Source organism: Emydura macquarii, unplaced genomic scaffold (assembly GCF_026122565.2).
Source record: "Emydura macquarii macquarii isolate MOO-44397 ecotype Brisbane River unplaced genomic scaffold, CSIRO-AGI_Emac_v2 contig_968, whole genome shotgun sequence".
NCBI classification, from domain to species: domain Eukaryota; kingdom Metazoa; phylum Chordata; order Testudines; family Chelidae; genus Emydura; species Emydura macquarii.
Window position 1 is genome coordinate 152,475 of NW_027131105.1, and position 19,923 is coordinate 172,397.

Below are 19,923 nucleotides of genomic sequence, written 5' to 3' on the forward strand. Positions count from 1 at the left end.
ATAGCAAATTATAATTATCCAATGGTACGTGACATGGCATATCCTGTAAGATTCATTGTAATTTTGCAATATTGATATCAATAATATTATAACTGAACATTTATTCCAGACAGTGTCACATTGAGTGCTGCATGAATAGCTATGGATCTGTCCTTTCCAATCAAATACTGTGATGATCTGAACTCTGCTGCAACACTGCAAGCTCTGTCACAAGCCAAGGCTGGGACCTGTCACCTGTCATGATGTCGCAATCTCTCCAATGCACCCAGCTGGTGTGTTACAACGTGATGAATTCTAGAATGTACACGGCTATCATGGCATGATATGCTGATTTCTGCAGGGGCAGTGCTGTGTCACAGTACAATGTGCTGAATTCTGCAGTGTGTCAGGATTACCCTGTGGCAAACGTGTGTGAGGGAGGGCAGCCACCATTAGGCCACCTAGACCTATAATGGATGACAGTGCAGTACTGCACTCAGTAAGCGCCACACTTCCATTCAGCACGGACCCCATACACATGCGCATCTGCTCACCACGCTCCCTTTTGGTCATAGGATCTAGTTCAGTGTCATGGCTGAGAACACTCGTCCTGCGGCACTTCAAGGGGTGATGACATAATTTGGCCGCGCCAGGAAGCAATGCAGGAAGTAAATAGCAGTGAAGCCAGTGAGTTGTCTGTAGCGGGGAAGAAGTGAGAGTAGGTCGTCTTCTTACCTTTGATGGGGCTGCTAGGAGGGGAGTGATGGTGTGGGGAGCCAGGTGGGCAGATCCTGGGGGGCCTCCCTCAGCAGGCAGTACGCCCCATGCTTGGCTGCAGGTGTCCCCATCCTCTGGGTTTTCACTTCCCCCCGGCTCCCCTTCCTTGGGGTCTCCTGGTCTCCGGGGTCTAGCTGCCCTGAGCCCTGGCACCTGCCCTTGTCCCAGCTACTCTGATCACTCAGCATGTGTCAGAGGAGCCTAGGCCTCGGCGTGCCCCTCGGAGCCAGCACTGAGACAGCTGGCGGTGCTACAGAGTCAGTGTCTACTTTTCCTAGCACTGCTCTGAGTTAGGCCAGCCTCAGAGGCCGGAGAAGCTATGAGGAATTCTTCCCCATCACTTGAAGTAGCTATCTTTCAGATCTCACCTGCAGGTTTTAAAAGCTATCTCTGGCACAGCCTGTCCCCAAATTATCAAACTACATGTATTTTCAAATTAAAATTGTGTCTAAACCTTTTATAAAACCCAGCTTCAATGGAAATGTTTCCATCATTAAAAATTTGTCTTTAAAAAAATTAAACAACTGGTCATTGCCATGCCGGTTTAGAGGCCCAAATGTTGTAGCAGTGAGAACTTGAAAATGAGACTGGCAGTGCTGAGTTTATTGACAACTTGAAAGAAATGAAAAAATTGACAATTTGATGTTCTTTCATGCTAAAAAATATTGGGCGTTACTAATAACAGGTAAATAAATTGATTTATTTACAAAATCTGATTTTTAAGTTGAATGTTTCTTATAGGTGTAAGGTCTGTCAAAGGTGTTCCTGTAAACACAGAAAATGTCAGCACATTGTCAAAATATTAGCTTGTTAACTGGAGAAGTGTTTGGATCATCTAGTGGCTGTAATCAAACATCATTATCTGCCATTTGTGATGGTTGGGAAGTAAACTGAATTATGTCATGAATGTAAAAGAGGCCTTAAATAGGTAAATTTCTATTTTTCAGTATGCAATAGATTTCTATGGAAACCTTCAGTTTGCATCTCTTATTCAGTTTATAAGTTATTAAACCTTTTCACAGTATTAATGCAGAACCATTTGCACTTATTTAAAAGGGATTGTTAATAACACATGTTCAGGTGAAAGGGAATGTCTTGCAGAGGCTTTGTATGTTGCTTAAATTAATTACTTCTAACATTATTGCTTGCACCATCCTATTCAATTTTATCCATCTGTATCTTGAGGAATAAATACTAGAGCACAGATGTATTATTATTACTAGACTAAGTAAATTAATACTTGCTTATTACTATAGAACATCTATAGGTTATGCGAATCTTAGATTGATGCAGCAAGGTACTTAACATGTGCCTAACTTCAAGCATTGGAATAGGCCTTTTCACTTCAAGTGCCTTGCTGAATTGGAGCCTTAAGGAATTAAAGCTGATTTTTTTTTTAAAGTCTTGATGCCTGGTTGCTTTATCATTTGGCATATTCTTAAAAAAAACATTATTGGGAGATTTCAGGGGCTGTTCAATACTGTTTAAGAGAGTTTTCTGGTACTTGTATGCACCATACACTAGATGTCTCTGTTCTGATCATTGCTACACAGATATTCACAAATCACAAATAATAGTGTTTGGCCTAAAGATATGACATTAGTAAAATGTACATTTGTGGTTTTCAAAGGACAGGCTAGGCCAAAAAAAAAAAAATCATATTCAGATAGACACTATGGTGCAACATTCAAAGTGAAGTAAAGATCACTGGGTAGTAGTGATAGGAAAAACCACATTTTGACAAAATTAGAATGTCTAAAATTAAAAGTAATAAATATATATATATATGTAGTGACTTTATATATATAAAGGCCATAAAACAGAATAAGCAACAAATCCTTAGATTTGCTGGAACTCAGGTGTATTTTTCCTTATCGTACTTACAAAGCTTTCTGGTGCTCGTTTTAACGTTGCTGTGTAACAATACATGATTTGAGGCGCTGTTAAATAAGACACATGCATCCATGCTACCAAAAATTCCAGCTGGGGCTAAAAATACATAAATGCAATGATGCAGTGTTAGCAAAATTAACACAGAGTGGAGCATCAAAATACAATGATGCCGCTTTCTCCATCTGAAATGAGGAAAATATCAAAACCAAATAGAAAGCTGCCCCTCAAAACTTTGTATACGTATTCTAAACACAGTGTTTTAAATCTTGGCAGAAACCACATCTGATGATGAATCTGATACTGGATTTCAATGAGTCAGCAAGGGATTGCATGATTTTACAGAAAGATACGATTTGGTGTTACATTTTTCTGTATTTAGAAATAAAAGAATAGCTGAGCGAATGATACAGACTGGAAAGACTTTGCATGACACAGATGTTGTGCAAAGAAAAACAGAGCTGTGGTTGTTTGAACCTAGTTCTGTTAGATTTCAGAAACTCTCTTGGAGAAGGAACTGGCTCTCCAGCGCAGCTACTGAATGAGAGAAGAACTTAAAATCTTACAGAACCCTTTCTGTTGCTGTCAGCACTCGTGAGTTTATGGGGGACACAAACTAAAATAATTGTTCAATCTGATGTGATTGTAAAGATGTGATGTAACAAAACTACAGAGCATCTCCCTGCAGTGTTGTAAGGAGATAGTGTTGGGAGTAGAAAGTAAAAAACAATATGGTTGTCTCAAGGAAACTCATTTAAAATCTAATCTCAGAGCAAAATCTTACTATCCATCTGTACAAAGTCAGTGGGAATTTTGTGAAAAATCAGTGACAGAATATGGGCCTGTGAGAATATATTGTACAAACCAAAGAGTCCTTTTTGGAAGGAAAAGAGAGTGCTTCTTAAACTTAGGGCCAGATATTGAAAGCTACTTAGGTGTCCAATTCCCATTGAAATCAATAGTGCTTGTATACTTTTAAAAATCTGTCCTTACTCCCTTAAAATTATTGCTAATTTTTCATTAAAATATTTATTTCAATTTAATTGGGAACATAAAGGTTTTTCAATTTCGTATTTTGATTATAACCCTTTTGCACTGTTTGTATACAACCTAAATGGAAAAGAATTCAGAAAACTACCTAGAAAATAGCGAGATATTCATTGGATGAAAGGAGATTTTGATACAAAAAGATATGAATAAGTGCTTTTGAAAGTGACAGGATGATTGTGGCATTAGGTGGGCTGGGTGCTGATGATTTTGAAATAAAAGCAAACATGCTTGTAAAGTAATTTCTGAGATTTGTAAAATATGTATTTTAAGAAGTAATCTCTTATTTTATATCTTTCCTGTCATTTTGTTGTTTCATTAACTTGTATTATGATGATCTTGTTTAATTTACCTAAACTGTTAAAGATGGAACAACGCAAAATTTTTCTATATATTCAAATACTTCACACTGTTCTTTCTGATTTAATAGGTTATATGTCTAATATTTGCTTTGTACTGACAATAGTGGTAGACACTAGGAGAAATGCCAAACATAAGAAACTGAAATTGTGGGGATACCTGGTTCTGGGGCAGAGAAAACTATGAATATTCTTCCCCAATTGTTTTCTGCTCTTAAATTAAGAATGATATTGTGGATATTATTCCCACAGATGTACAATGATGTCCTATCCACATAATATGCCAAAGCCCTTGGTATTTATAACACTTAAATTTATTACACAGATTCTTAAGGGTCCATCTCAAGTTTGATCTCAAGATACTTTCTGTATCCCGGTTGGCTAATATAGAAAAAATTACTCTGCATGTATATGTTAGAAATATTACATAGGGAGTAACCTTTATTTGTTCTGCTATGTTGAGCTTCAAGCAGTGCTAGTTCTTTACTGTAACTGAATGCAATAATGCTGCTTTTATTACAAAGGATATTCCACTGCAAAAAAATTAATCCTTACTAAACATATGAAATATAAAGAGCAATAATTACTAATATATTCATCTGATAATGATTCATTGTCTGATCCAGGAGTCCTTGCTCATCCAAAGCACCCAGTGAAGCAACTGGAATTTGGGGTGTGCCGGAAAGTGGGATCACTAATTTTTGCATTAGTTGAAGCAAATATTATCACTTATTCCATTGGAAATAAGACTCAGAGTCTGTTGGATGGTGAAATAAGGTTTTTCTTTTACAGCAGAAGCAAACAAATGTTGATCAGAGTTTCAGAAGAAATGAGGAGGGATCTGACAGGAAGGTCCCAATGGGATTGGGAAGGGATAATAAAGGACCTGTGCCTGTGAAGAATCAAATTTTGGATATAGTAGCTTTTCAGGAGAAGGATTCCAGGAAAGATGAGGGAAAGTGCAGGAGTAGGATCTGGACAAGAATTGAGAGAGATGGTTTCAGTAAAATTGGGGAGTACAACCCTGGAATGGCAGCAGATCTACAATCTGAAGACAGAAGAATATAGCAGAGCCTGGAGCTATAAAACATCTCTTATGTAACGTTTGTACATAACTAAGATTTTTTTTGTTGGTGTTATATGGAATACCGCTAGCCATGTTTTCTAAGAGTGTATATGTATTGGGTTAAAATCTGTAGTATCTGGTTTTGAATCTGATATGTTCAGCAAAGGATCTTCAAGGTCTCTTTTTACCTTTGGCAAGAAGTGTCATATGGGAAAATGTAACTGTAGCACCAAAGATAAATGAAATGGCATTCGAGAGAGCTTGAGATCCAGCAGTATATGTAACTTTGCCATTTTAAGTTTCGTTTTTCCCCAGGCCACAAAAAAGGGAAAAACCTCACATTTAATTGCTTTTAAAAAATCTTTATGTATAGGAATTATTTGTGAGATAATTAATTTTTTGATCTAGACAATTATCCGACCTACTTAATAATTCCTAACAGAGCAAATCCTTCATGAGATTTTGTCCAACTGCTTTTAGCTATTTAAGCCAATCCAATATTTATCTCAGTACCTAGGTCTTGATGCTTGCAGAAACATTGCTCTGACTTTGTAGCCAGAAATGTTGCCAAAATCTTACTGCTTTTCAACAAAAATTGAGGTTTTATAGAAACACATATAATCTGTTGTCACACTGTCTAGAATGGCTTACAACTGTGAGTGCCTACATCAGGGCAGACTGTCAAAAACAGGGGAGACACCCCAAACTGGTGCTGTATTTTATAAATAGATTTCACCAAGGCTGTAACAAATCTGAATTCCTGGATCATTCTAACAGTCTTACTATGGAGTCATAGGCCTGGTCTATACTTATGGGGAAATTCGGCAGCAGTTGACAGGAGTTACGCAAGCTACAAAGAGCAGCTTGCGTAACTTATGTTGACTTCCTAAATCCTCTCCTACACACCGTCTCCACTCTGCTGTGCCGATGGGAAATGTGTACCTGTCGACACAATGCTACGCTTTTTTTGGAGGTAGTTTTATTGAATCAACTTCAAGATTGATTGAGTGGGTCTTCACTTCCGCTCAATCAATCCGGATAAATCGATCTGACAGTAGTGAATTTGCCGCCATCAGTGAAGACAGACCCATAGACAGTCCCCTCAGACTCTTCAGTCTATCTTGCCACCCAGACAAACTGGATTTAGTGATCATTTTTGCCAAAACTCACACCACATTCAGGTTGCTTCCAGTCCCAAGAGACCAGTCACGTACTTAAGATCAGTTGGTACCCTAGATCTTACACCAAAGACAACACCTGTAGCCAATCCTGTAATAAACTATCTAAAAGTATATTAACTAGGAAAAAGAAATGAACATTATTTACAGGTTAAAGCAAGCAAACATATACACACAAATGAGTTATCTAAATCCTAAGACTGACAGAGTTGTAATGATCTGTCAATTCAAAGTGTCTCGGGGCATACCCAGGGTAATCCCTGGGGATCTCTGCCTCAGTTTGGAGTCTCTGACCTTGTCAGAGTTCAAACAGGAAAGAAAGAGATGGAAGATTTTCCTGTGACTCTGTTTTATTTCCTTCATTTAGCTTCCAAGCCCACAAGATTAGCTTCCTTGCACATTGCATTTCCAAGGTATAATAGGGCCATTAACCAATTCTTTGTATTGTGAAGATCCTTGATGGCCCATCGGATTTTTCTAGTCCTTCTGTATGTGGGGGAGGGGAAGCGATTCCCATGCCTGTGCTCACAAGTTCAGAGCAACCATTTTCAAATTATAACGCAAAATTTACATATTTTTATAACATGGAATATAAACATTGTAAGTAAGATTAATGTATGCAGCAACTTATAAGCATTTCATAGTAAACACTAAATACATTCTTATACATTCTTTTGAGCAAAACTAACATACAGGTGACCTTGTCTGGTCTCCAGCTACGTGGTTGTCAGTTCTTAGCTAAGGCATGAAGCCTAGACAAGATCTGGCATCTAGCCTGCTGGTATCACATCTGCATATGAGACTTATGTGATCAGCATCCCTTTACTCTCAAAAAACAAAACAATAGGAACCCCAGTAATGTCAGGATGCATATTTCTTGACAAATTGGGTGGCTTTGATTCCTATTCTCAGGAGGGGAGGATGACTATTTACTAGTAATAAATGCATTTTTCAGGTCCTATTTATAATGGGAAAAACTATAAAAATAGTAATAAAGCAATTTGCCTGGAAATTCTGTAAAAGCAGAAGAAAGAAGATTAGGCTATAAAAGTACAATCTAGATGAGATTCAGATGGAAGTAGGTATTTAGGAGAACCTAAATTAAATTGGAAAATAGTGACTACTGTGGTAATGTAAATGTGATAATTGGTCATAGCTAGAGCTAGCTGAAAGTTTTCATACAAAACATTTTCCATTCAGAAAGTTTTGATTTTGACAACTTTTTATTTTTACAATCAGGAGACTGAAAATGAAATGTTTTATTTCAAATCAACATTTAAAAAAAAAAGTGTTTTCATTTCAACATTCACGATTCTTAACTACTTCAAATTTTTAATTTGCTACTTTCACTTTCCATTATGATTTGTAATGAAAGCGAATTTGGAAATGTCAAAATTCTATAGAAGAGAAAAATTCTGTTTCTTGATCTGCTTTAGTCATGGGGAGTTAACATTGCACTGTAGGTAGGAAGAACTGGGGGAGTGGGATAGCTGACTGTATTTAAAGTTTGTATGCTATGTTGTTGTAGCCATAATGGTCCCAGGATATTAGAGACAAGGTGGGTGAGGTAATATTACCATGCCCACCTTTTCTCTGCATTTAAAAGAACACTATCAACTTTAAAAGTGCACTTCTGCCTGTAAATATTTTACACACTCATTACAAATATACCCTAAAAATACAGCCAGTGAAAGAGATTAGAGGAATAAAAGATTTTTTTTGCAGTTTGTTTATGTTGGGTATTTGACAACATCTTATTGTTCAATCAGTTTAACTTTTAACTCTGTATATTGTTATTCAGTTTCCCTTCTTGTTGGTGTGGGGCTTTCAGCTAAAAACATGAGGAAGAGAAATATGTAAAAATAAGATAGTATAATAGTAAAACCAAACACTGGCAGTTGAGTTCCGATGGCATAATTCTTTAGTTTATTTTTTGGTCTAGATTAGCTTTCAGTTGATACCCAGAAGCAGATTAGAGATGTCAGTTTTGAAAATTGAATGTTTTAAGTACATTTCTTCACCTATACTATATACAATGCCATAATTGCAAATGAAAGTGTATTGAAAATCCATTTTATTTGTCATTATTTGAGCACTTAGCTTAGAATTTGCATTTCTCACAGCTTGGAATATGAAACTGAAGGTCAGTTTTACATTTCTTTTCCTCTAAAGATTGCTTCACTTCGAGGTTTTGTAAACTTTCTGCTGCAGAGTTTGAAACCATGTTTCTTTGTTTACTAAGCATTGTTTTCACTGGGATTATTGTAAAATTCTGGATCATTAGGGTTTTGCTTTTATGAAAGTTCATTTTTACAAAATTTTAAATATGTGCCAACTGAAAGTGGACGAATATCTTCTAAAATACAAACATCCTGTACTGTGTAACTCCAATTTGATGTCTTCCATTGCCGCAGTCAGAAAAAAAATTCTTTCCTGATTATCTTATGCACAAATGAATGAAGGATGCACATTCAGCTTTTTCTGACTGGCTATTCGTAATTTTTTTTTTATTATTATTAATTTAGATCACTCATGTAAGACAAAATGCTGAAACACATTAATCAAAGAGCTATTCCATTGCAGAGTGTTTCCTCCCCACCCAAATCAAATGTATTTCAGCATTCACTCTTCGGCGTTGGCCAAACTCTTTGAGGCGAGGTTTCATGGGGTGATTTGGAGAACTTCAGTTGCCTCAGGCCTGCTCGCTATGCCGTCTCCAGCGTTGGTGGTCATGTGGGGCTGCGGCTGCTGCAGGCTGGCTCTTTGCGTGCCTGATCAGTTTAGTTCTTATGCCACGCTCCCTTCTGGCACAGCTCTGTTGTCTTTTGCTTTGGGCTGGACCCGTCTCTAGCTGACTCACGCCTAGGAACTCACGGCAACAGCAGAAGCCAATGGCAAAAAGGAACTCTCGGCGTGTTCCCGGCCGCCGCCCGCTACTCGAACTAGTCCGGGAAAAACGAGTTAGCTTCTAGAAGGGCCCCGCCCCCAGCCAGCGCGGGCGGCACTTCAGAACTTACCTAAAATGGCGCCCGGGGCGGGACCTGGGAGGTGGGTGGGGCTGGGCGGGGGAGGAGCGGAGGTGCCTGGCGGAACTGGGGGATGGGAGGCGGACCTGCGCTGGAGGCGGAGCGGAGGTGCCGGCGGGGGCGGAGCTGGGGGATGGGGGCGGAGCGGTGCAGGGGTTGGGGTCGGCGCGGGGCTGGAGGCGGAGCTGGGGGATGGGGGCGGGGCGGGGCTGGAGGCGGAGCTGGGGGCGGTGCGGTGCAGAGCAGAGGATGGTGGCGGAGCGGAGCCGGAGGCAGACCGCAGCTGTGAGGTGAACGGGACTGGCGGAACCGGGGGTGTTATTGTGACAGTCTCGTGATGGACCCCCCCCCCCCCGCTCCCTACCCCCCCCCCGCCCACGGTGATGTCGGGCCCGGCGCCCTCTGGGGCCGTCGCTCATGTCGCCCACCCCAACCTAAGGCTGGCCCTGTGTACTGGGCCCCAAGGGCTTTGGCCACCCTTGAATTTGGTGTTTATTAGGTTTAGCTAGAACCGTTTTTATCTTTGCTTCTCTCTAGTACTGAAACAATGTTGTGTGTGTGAGAGAGAGAGACCCACACACACAGACACACTCTTTCTCTCTCTGAATGTGTATATATAGGGTTTGGGCTAGTATACTAAAGATTTTGACATTTGTTTTTTGGTTGTTTGTAAGTGATATCTGTGGGCTTTGAAAAACAAAACACTGTTAAAATAAACCTCTAAAAGCCAAAGCTCACACATTCAGCTCAGTAAACAGCTATCAGGCATGACTCTTCTCATAGAACTTTGTGTCTGTTTTTAACAGCCTTAATTGAATAAAATAATGGCAGCAGCTGGTAGTGAGACACACAATCCCCTGGACCCTGGAATCCCAACGCTGCAGTTTGTTCCCTTCACCAGTGCCTTGGATGCGGGATTCTGGCATGAGCTGACACAGAAGAAACTCAATGAGTATAGATTAGATGAAACTCCAAAAGGTATCAAAGGCTACTACTATAATGGTAGGTAGAAACTGAGCTTTTTACTAAGCATATCAGATTTTCTTCTGTTATTGTCTTATTTAATATCTGTTTTCAGGATTTGTACAATATGTACTACATTTTCCACAGTCATAATAAGAGGGATACAAAAAAGAGCATACAAGTTGTGTGTGTGTGTGTATACATGTATATATATGGATGCATAATTTGTGATTGTGAAAAACAAGAGATTCTTATCCTATTTATATTTATTTCAATGGGAGCAGGATTGGACCCTTTATTCAGGAAGTATGTTTTGGTCTGTTGTTTTTATTATGACACAGCTGCTGCTGCTATTATTAAAAATAAGCTTTGTTTTTGTCTAGGTGATCCTTTTGGTCTGCCAGCTCGTTTAACGTTGGAGTTTAGTGCCTTTGATGTGTAAGTACCTTATGTGATTTTAAAGTTTAAAAAAAATTGGTGGATAATAATAAAGTTATACCTGATTGACAAGGCACTTATGAATATGCTTAGTGGGCATCTGCTAAGAGCATTAGCAGAATTTAATGAGGATCTACTCTCATCTACCCACATTTGGACATCTCAATGTGATTTTCATAGTTGTCCTCACCAATGATTCGAAAAAAATAGGACTTACTACTGGAATTAATTGCCTGCAGGGGATTGTAAATTTCACATTGAAACAGAACAAAATCATCTCAGAAAACACTGCTTTAACATCGGGAATGGAAGAAAATTGTGGAAAAAGAAAAATTACATGTACCTTGATGTGAGGGCAATTTTAATGTTCTTATGGCAATATTACAACAACCAAGTGCTCACTTATGCAGTGGAGAAGAATTCCTTCCACTCAGGGAATTACTGGGTGGAATTCTCTGACCTGACTTATGCAGGAATTCAGACTAGATGATCAAAATGATCCCTTCTGATTTTAAATTCTGTGGAAGTTGCATGTCCTGTATATTTGTAATTTACCTTTTCTGATAATCACTAAGGCATTGGTCCTGCGAATATGTGCAACTTTACACTTATGGAAATCATTGAAGTACTCACATCCATAGAATGAAGCAAGGCTATAAGTATTTGCTGCAGTGCAGCCTAAAACACTCTAATATCTATAAGCAATATTGTCTAGTTAATGTTGCTATAGGTAACAAAACCTTTGGATTTTCTGACTTTAACTGTTCAACTTTCGTCCTGTGTTATTTTATGTTCACTTTGGGATGTCTTTTTGTTTTAACTTACCACTTTTAACTGAATCACTTTTTTATTTAAAAGAAAAAATTTATTTTTTAAAGAAGAAAACAGTTGTATTTATCCCAGCGATTCCCCAAGAGACTCTGCACTTATTGAATATCATACATTTGAACCTTCCCTCACCTTCTAGAGATAATCAGTGATTAACTATTATTGTGTGGAAAATGCAACAGGCAAGCAATGTCTTGCAGGCCTTGATGAATAATTGTAGTAATTTTATTTAAAAAGATCCTGATTCAGCAATACACTTAAGCAGGTCCTTAAACTGATTCCCATTTGATAAAGCACTGACTAAAACGTGCTTCACTGAATCAGGGGCAAAGTATCTTCACGTCAATTAGGGACCTGACACACAGCAAAGCTCCTTTGTCTTGCAGTCTCTAAATCCTCTGTAAACTCTTCACAGAGATCAAATAATGTTTGACAAATCTGTATCTTTGGAAAACCCGTTGTTAGACAGTCTCTTGTTTTAATCTATCTTCATAATCTTTGTTAGAAGTATAAAATCTAAACCTTCTCAAGCTCTTTCCTGTCTCCAGTACCACAGCAGCATTTGTCCTTGTGTCATGAGGAGTGCTCTGCATTTTTAAGCCTTCAATTGATCAAATCAAGTCATTCTAATTACTGAGTTGTATGTCTAATTTGTCCATGAATGCAAGCACGTTTTTGTAACTGCCTGCATGCATTCCAAGTGGAACCGTCCTTGACTCACCTTCTGCCTAGTTATGTTTTGATGTATATAAAGTCACCACCCTGCTTGGAAAACTCTGCATCATTGGGGATTAATGGTTACTGTTAATGAAAGTTCTGACAAAAATGCTAGTACATGGTTCCAAGAGTGTTCTTGTCTCCTGTCTAGGAATGCTGCCACCCCAGCACATTGCTGTCCTGCTGTCGGAACATTATATAACACCAACACATTTGAATCTTTCAAATCCTGTGATAAGAAGTCACTTTTGGAAAAAGCAGCAAATGAGGTGAGGTTAAAAATTAAATAGATTTACAGAGAAAATAGGATTTGGGGAATGCTAGTGAACTACTTTGCAGTTTGAGTCCTAGGCACTGGAGAGACTATCATCCCCCCACTGACCTATCTAACCCCAGCTTTGGGATGCAAATACTTTTGGAGGAGGCATCTTGGTGTCTCTTGCTTGATTCTGATCACCCCTAGACAGCAGCAGTTAGATGATGATACTCAGGGTATGTCTTCACTGATGATGGCAAATTCACCACCCTCAAATCGATTGAGCGGAAGTGAAGAGCCCCTCAGTCGATCCAGGTATCGACTTAATAAATCCATCCTCGGAAAAAGAGTATTGCTGCATCTATGGGAACGCATGTCCCGTCGTTTGTGTGGTGGCGACGGCGTGAAGAACAGACTTTAGGAAGTTGACAGAAGATACGCAAGCTACTCTGTGTAGCTTGCGTATCTCCTGTCGACTGCTGCCGAATTCGTCGGTAAGTGTAGACCAGGCCTCAGTAACCACCGTGTTGAGTCCTGCCTCACATCTGTCTAATCTTAGCAGCAGTCTTCAACTTGCCCAGTTACTTGCATTCCAGGGAGCACCGTTTTTATAAAACCCAGAAACCAGCTTCTGCTTGCTTTTGTGATTCAGATTCTCACAGTGCACTGTAGGTCACAAGTAATGGTATGAAGTATGTCATGACAACTGAGGAGATGCAGCAACAGAGAGGTTACTCAGTTTGGCCTTCAGCTGGTCCCACTGGGAAGGGAGGAGTGGGGATGGTCCAGTTGTCTGCTGCTTGAAGATAACTTGAATGAGAAGTAGCTAAATATAGTGAGGTGGCTGAGAGACTTACAAACATTTAAAAAAAAAAAAAAAGTTTGTTTGAATTTACTTATTTTGCCCATCCCTACAGTCCATAATTAGGTTGCCTCTAGGCCAGGATAGTAGAGTTTTCACCCATCTTCTCATTCAGGGTCATTAATTATTTTCCCTCTTGTTGTGACCTTGTGTTCTTTTTCCATGTGATAGATTTGATGCATTAACCTTGATGGTGCCTCTTAAAGAGAAATAGAGAAGTCAAAAAATGTAACCTATCCTAGGCTTTTTCTTTGTGTGTGCATGTGTGTGTGTGTGTGTCTCTCTCTCTCTCTCTCTTGCATGTGCTTATGGCATCTGCACAGCAACATTTTATAGATGTAGATGTGGGCCCATAAGCCATTTCAAGGCCTCCTATGTGACATTGTGAATATCATCCAGTTCACCTTTGAATCCATATTTGGGGAACTGCATTATGTTAGATGGTTTGGAAGTTCTCACCATAGTCACACAAAGGGGAGTCTTTCATTTTTCCACTTGTGCATCAGGTAGCCACATCTTCCATGGTTTGTTCATTGTTCAAATGCATTTCAGTGTGGTCCAAAGTCTATGTGGCAGGTTGAAACTGGGAGGGCGACCAGTTGGGTCAGTAATAATGTGCAGATTACCTAAGAATGACTCTTGAAGGGCTGACTTCAGCTTTCTTTTCTCCTCCCCCTGCTTCCTTGCTTTTTCCTTCTGGATTCAGGGACATGAGATGGTTGCATGTGGTCCATAGTGTTTTTTTGCAATTTCAGGTGTTGTTGGGGTATGTTATCTGTAACCTGCCGGACGAGAAGTTCTGGGTTGTTTTCGGCGAGTTTGAGTTCTCGTGCTATGGCTATATCTTGACAGATAGCTGGAGGTTCAAAGTATGCTAATACAGAAAGCCATGATAGGTTTTTCTTAGTGACCCCTTGATAGTTAAAATCTTGTCAGGCCTCCAGACAAGGCTGCAGCACTGTTTAAAATCCCAGCTCTTTGTCCCACAAACAACATATTCAGCAGACTTGTGTAGCCTTTTGTTTTATTTAAAGTGAATTTAGTAATGTTGTATTACACCACCATGGATTTGCCTCTGGTCCCTACAGTTTCAAGCTCCACAGAGTGAAAGTCACCTCTGTTACTTGTTTCAGATTTAGAGCCTCTAGGAACACACAAAGACCAAGGAAGTAACACACATTCACAAGTAGAATGGCTAGTCAGTCTTACAAGTTTTATTAAAGTCACAAGCAAAGTTATGGTTATCCAAGCATATATAAATCTTACAAGCACCCAGGCACAAATATAGTCATACTCATCCTCAAAGATATTCCTAGTGTCTGATGGATTCCTCACCAATTGATCATCAGTAGAGGAATGGCTCCTGCTGGAGTTTTCCCGATGGTAACTCGTTTTACTCAGTGAGGGTGCCCTCTTATCACTTAATTCTGACTACACCTAATGTGCATGAAGGTGTCACTCTCTTTTCGCGTATCAGTATTGTGCCTCCCAAGAATATTGGGGTGCCCTGTTTTTCATAGGTTGTTTGTAGTTTCTTTTATTCTCATTAGCATCTATGCACAAAATGTACTCTGTGGTCAGGACGTGTTGGAAAAATTTTCCAACATGGTGTCTCATGATTTCGAACAGTACGTTGCAGTCAATTTTTTGCAACATCATCTGTTGGCACATCTTTCTCATGATTTTGTGGCATAGGGTCATTCTTTGGTTTCACTTACTTATGTCAAGCATTTCTTAAGCCTATCGCCTAGTATGGCTAAGCTGACATCTTACAGCCCCCAGCCTGTAGACCTTGCGTTTCAGCCTGCTTTACTTAGATACTTAATGCATACTTATCACTTCTAAATACTTAACAGTCTTGTACTTCTATGAACCTACAATTTAAATCTATTTAGGGATTATATATGATACCTATATGAGTTAATCATAACATCACACAACATACAATAAATGAATGCTAACATGAACTAATAGGCCACATTTGGGTTTGTTTCTAACTGTGCACAGCATGCATCTGTCTGCACTTCTAAACTTTTTCGTTTACTTGTGATCCAAACAACGGGATTTTTGTCAGTTTCAGTCCCTATATACCTCAAGGATGAGAGATCTAGGAGAGCAAACAGTCCTTTGCTGTGGAGGTGGTGATTGTTCACCCATCAGAGGGGCTGTCATAGGAAAAAACTTGTTCGTTGTTATCATTTTTATGTGTAACTATGTAAAATCTTCAAAATTTAAGCCTAAATGTCTGTGGGTATAGGCTGTATTTGTCAAATGGGAGACCTACTTCTGGATGAGCTTTGCGCTCCTGAACCTTGCCTGGCAGAATGGCAGTGAAACTCCAAGCCTCTAATAGTAGAACTGTCATTTGTAATACCCAAGATCCTGGCACAAACCAGAGCCTTGGTTAAATGCCTGCTTATGGGGTGAGTATTTATTAGCACATGGGCTGAATCAGGTAGGGCAAAGTCACACCTAAATTACTGAGAATATTACATAAGCCTGCCTTGCCTTGGGGATGGAGTAGATGACCTCTTGAGGTCCATTCTAGCCCTACATTTCTATGATTAGCTTTGATCTTTTAATATATAAGGAAGACAGAAAGATGAATGAACTTCTCTTTATGCTTTTTTGCAATTTTTGTCCACTGACAGATATGGGAGGCAATAAAATCGGGGGCTGCACTTGAAAACCCCATGCTCTTGAACAAATTCCTACTGCTGACTTTCGCAGTAAGTAAATGCAGTTTATTCCATACTCTGAATAGTGAAACAAAAATAATAACCATGTCAGTGCAAAATAGTAATATGATTACTGTAGTTACCAGACTGTGTTTCAGAAATCATGTGCTTCTCTACAATTATAAAGAAGTTTTTGATTCCATATATAAAAATAAATAAAGGCAATTAAACTTCTTAGTCCAGTGAGGACAATAAAAGTCAAGACTGATGAAATAACCTACAGGCTTGATTCACTTATTCACTGAGCAGTAAGTTTGCTGGAGTAATGGGAAGGTGAGAATTTAAGCGCTAAAAGTATATCCTTCATTTCTCTTTCATCACAGGGGTACAAACACTCTTATCACAATGTAGCTCATTCAGCTGAATAGTGCATAACAGTTTATATTCTTATTTTGCCTTTCAACCGAAGGATCCCAAAGCGATTCACAACCCGCATACAAACACAAACTTGGTGTGTCGCTGATGGCAGCGACTTTGCCACCGTCAGATCGATCTTTCTGGATCGATTGAGCAGTCAGTGTAGACCTGCTCGATCGATCAGGAAGTCGACACTGGTAAACCACCTCCTCAAGTGACGTAGCGCAGTGCAGTGAAGACGCCGTGCAGAAGGGAAGCACAGCAGTCGACGGGAGTTACGCAAGCTACGCAGAGTAAGTGTAAGGGTAGACCAGGGCTTAGTAACAGTGAAGTTTGCATCAGAACACCACAAACTGACAGTACGGCAAAAATACATAACATCACTCTAGCAAATAATGAAAAATAAAACCTACCCTAACTTCACCCAACTTGTCTTGCAAAACCTTAATGGCCATCTCCTACTCACTTGCATCAACAGATTGACAGCTCTGACTGTCACACAATCCATTCGGTTAGAAAGGTCTTTTGCTTAACATTGCTCAGGTCCAACAAGTTAAATATTTTAACAAACATTGGCCCAGACAACAAATACTGAAGAATTACACACACTAAACCTTAGACTGCTTGATTTTATTTTTTTAAAGGGATCTAAAGAAAAGGTAGGACAGTCCAGATTTTTTTTATCATCACAAGGCATTTTTTGGAATAGTTTTAACTAAACTCACGATGATTTTTTCCCTTCTCTCTTCCTACTCCTGTCCTTCAGAGTGCCCCAAAACATTAATTTATCAGCTATTCTAAACATTTCAAATTAGTCCGACAATTCAAAACACACAGTTTTAAAATAAATTTGTCACTGCTGCCAAAATGAAAATTCAGGCACAACCTTGACTATGGTGTCACTTTTGTGACCCACAATGCAGCACTGAAATGTAGCCACCACTGGGGTTAAAAGCATTAGTCTGCTTATTCACAGTACACGGTATAATAATTGAAAATGTTGATTCAGAGCAGCAGGCCAAAACTATACCTAAAACAATAAATGGGAAAGGATTCTTATTGTCCGTGCAAAGCAGACAGAACCTTTTTGCAGACTGGACCAGGGTTTACACAAAATAAGTTGCATGGTATTCCATTTACCTACCTTTGAAGGGTGAATTGATCTGATGGAATTTGAATGTTTCATTGCAAATATCCTAAGTGTTGTGATGTTTAGATCACTAAACTAAGCCTTCTCCACTAAGTTGGATACAATTGTTTGTCTTCTGGGGCAGAGGAGAATGAGCAACAGGGTTGTAATTATAAATAGAGGTTGATGTTTTCAAAGCCAAGTAAGTATTAGCCCTGCAACTCCCATTGAGATTAATAGGAGCTGTGTGGCTAAATCCTCTAGTCTGCTGTGAAAATCTCAACCTAGTATTTTTAACAGTTAGCACCGTATGTTAATTTACTGCTTGCTGCACTTTCTCCATGGTTCTATCTGCCATCTCTCACGTAATTAAGCATGTGCAAATACAGCACTCCTGAAAACATACGCATGCACTGAATTTAAAGGACAGATATAGTCCTGCTGAAGTTAGCTTGTGTGCATGTTTTTGCAAGATTAGGGCCATAGTTTCCTTTATTTTATAACTATTACAAATTTGTTGTGTATTACTTCTCAGATTACACGCACATACATTTTAAAATGTCTGGTTGCTTGTGTTTTATTGGACTTCAAGGAACTTTCTTCACTATAGTTTAAAAATAGGAGGGTTGTAATGTTTAATTTTTAAGTCTGATATTTCTGTCTTTCATATATTTGGCATAGCTCAAAAAATAAATTGTTGGAATCTTTCCTCATATGAAAAAATATTTAAAATATTGGTATCAATTAATTTTATAAGAAGTTAATGTATTAAACTGCTCTTTCTGATTAAAAGATTTACAAATTCCCAATATAAAAGCTGAAGTATGTTTGTGTGTGTGTGTGGGGGGGGGGGGTAGATATATCTTTCTTTATCAATATATAATAACAATCTCTTAATTTACGGCAGATGCCACTGCAAAGATTATAGAAAACCATGACCTTTTTAATGAAATCCTAGAGCATGAATTATTTAAACTTTTAAAGATTGGGTCAAATTAAAACTGTGCAGAGATAATGATCTCATAAACTGTGCTTTTGCTTTCACTTAATGCCAGTCTCTGCTAAATGGGAATATTTAAGTAATGAAAAGTTCGCCATGTTTATTCATGACAACCATTTGTACAGAGCTGTCATTTTTTGAAAGCCATAGGGATAAAAAAGAGAGCATGCAGACTCAGACATTTTGGTCATGTAAAGCGCAATCCTGACAACTGTGTCGGTAAGAGAGACCAACAGGTCAAGATGGAAGGAAAAAGACAGATAAGTCTACTGAAGAAGAAGTGGTGGGATGTCATGAAGGAAGACATGTTAGCATGAGGTGTGATAGAGGATATGGCATTGAACAGAGCACTTTGGTGGGAAAGGGCTTGTTGAGCGTACTTCAGTTGATGGGATTAACACAAGGAAGAAGAAGAGGGATAAAAGTTAAGAGAAATCTAGGGTGATTTCTAACTGGGCTGTACTCCACATTGATCACACATTTTGTGGTGACCATTTTAAAAGCAGTATACATTCAGTCTTCATCCATCTGGTCTATTTAAGTAACAAAAATAAACTAACCACATATATGATAATGTGCCATATTTAAAATTCTAACTTTGTTCAAAAGTAGAAACAATAGATGAGCACATCGCCATGAAAGATGGTTGATATCCAGTAAGAATAAAAAAACCTGATTTCTGTAGCTTTATAGTTTAACTGCATTATAGTGCTGCCAAAATAAGTCAGCTTAACAGTAGAAGTGGAGCAAATTCTGTCTAGTGCAGGGATTCTCAGATATTTTATAGTGTGTCTCTTGGACACAACCTCACCTTCCATTCATGATTGTATGGAAATCCTTACACAACATACATCTGGCAATTACATCAATTGTTTACATGGAAAAGTAGTATTAGGACATTATTTCTTGTATGTCTAGCAGTATTTTAATGCAATTTAGCAGCTAGAAAGAAGGAGAACCAGTACCAGATGACCAACCATCTATCATGCACCACCAGCAGCTCCTTTACAAACTTGCAGCAGTCCATGGAACACAGATTGGGAACCTGTAAAGCAATAGTGAGTGATGGGAACTAGGAGGCAACACTCCTGGGTTCTGTTCCCTGCCCTGCCACAGGTTTCCTGTCTGAATTGGGGCACCTCATTCAATCCCTTAGTGCGTAACTTTTACCTATTGTAAAATGAGCTTAGCGCTCTGTAAAACAGGAGTGTCATGAAGCAGGGTGAATATTTGTAAAGCAGTGTGAGATGGTCAGATGAAAGGTGTTCTATACATGCTAAGTATTATTGGAAGAAATGCATTGTTGTATTCAC

General features: G+C 39.0%; 1 protein-coding gene across 2 annotated transcripts in view; it reads left to right on the forward strand.

Annotated features, from left to right (window-relative positions):
* The first annotated feature begins 9,556 nt into the window (after positions 1-9,556).
* Positions 9,557-19,923, forward strand: part of ATG7 (autophagy related 7) — a 233,792-nt gene continuing 223,425 nt past the window's right edge. For both annotated transcript variants that reach the window (XM_067543746.1, XM_067543747.1), the window contains exons 1-5: positions 9,557-9,612; positions 10,129-10,324; positions 10,669-10,723; positions 12,420-12,537; positions 16,038-16,115. In XM_067543746.1, coding sequence (XP_067399847.1) covers positions 10,147-10,324; positions 10,669-10,723; positions 12,420-12,537; positions 16,038-16,115 — 429 coding nt within the window. In that variant the 5' untranslated portion in view covers positions 9,557-9,612; positions 10,129-10,146. The remainder of the gene's footprint in view (positions 9,613-10,128; positions 10,325-10,668; positions 10,724-12,419; positions 12,538-16,037; positions 16,116-19,923) is intronic.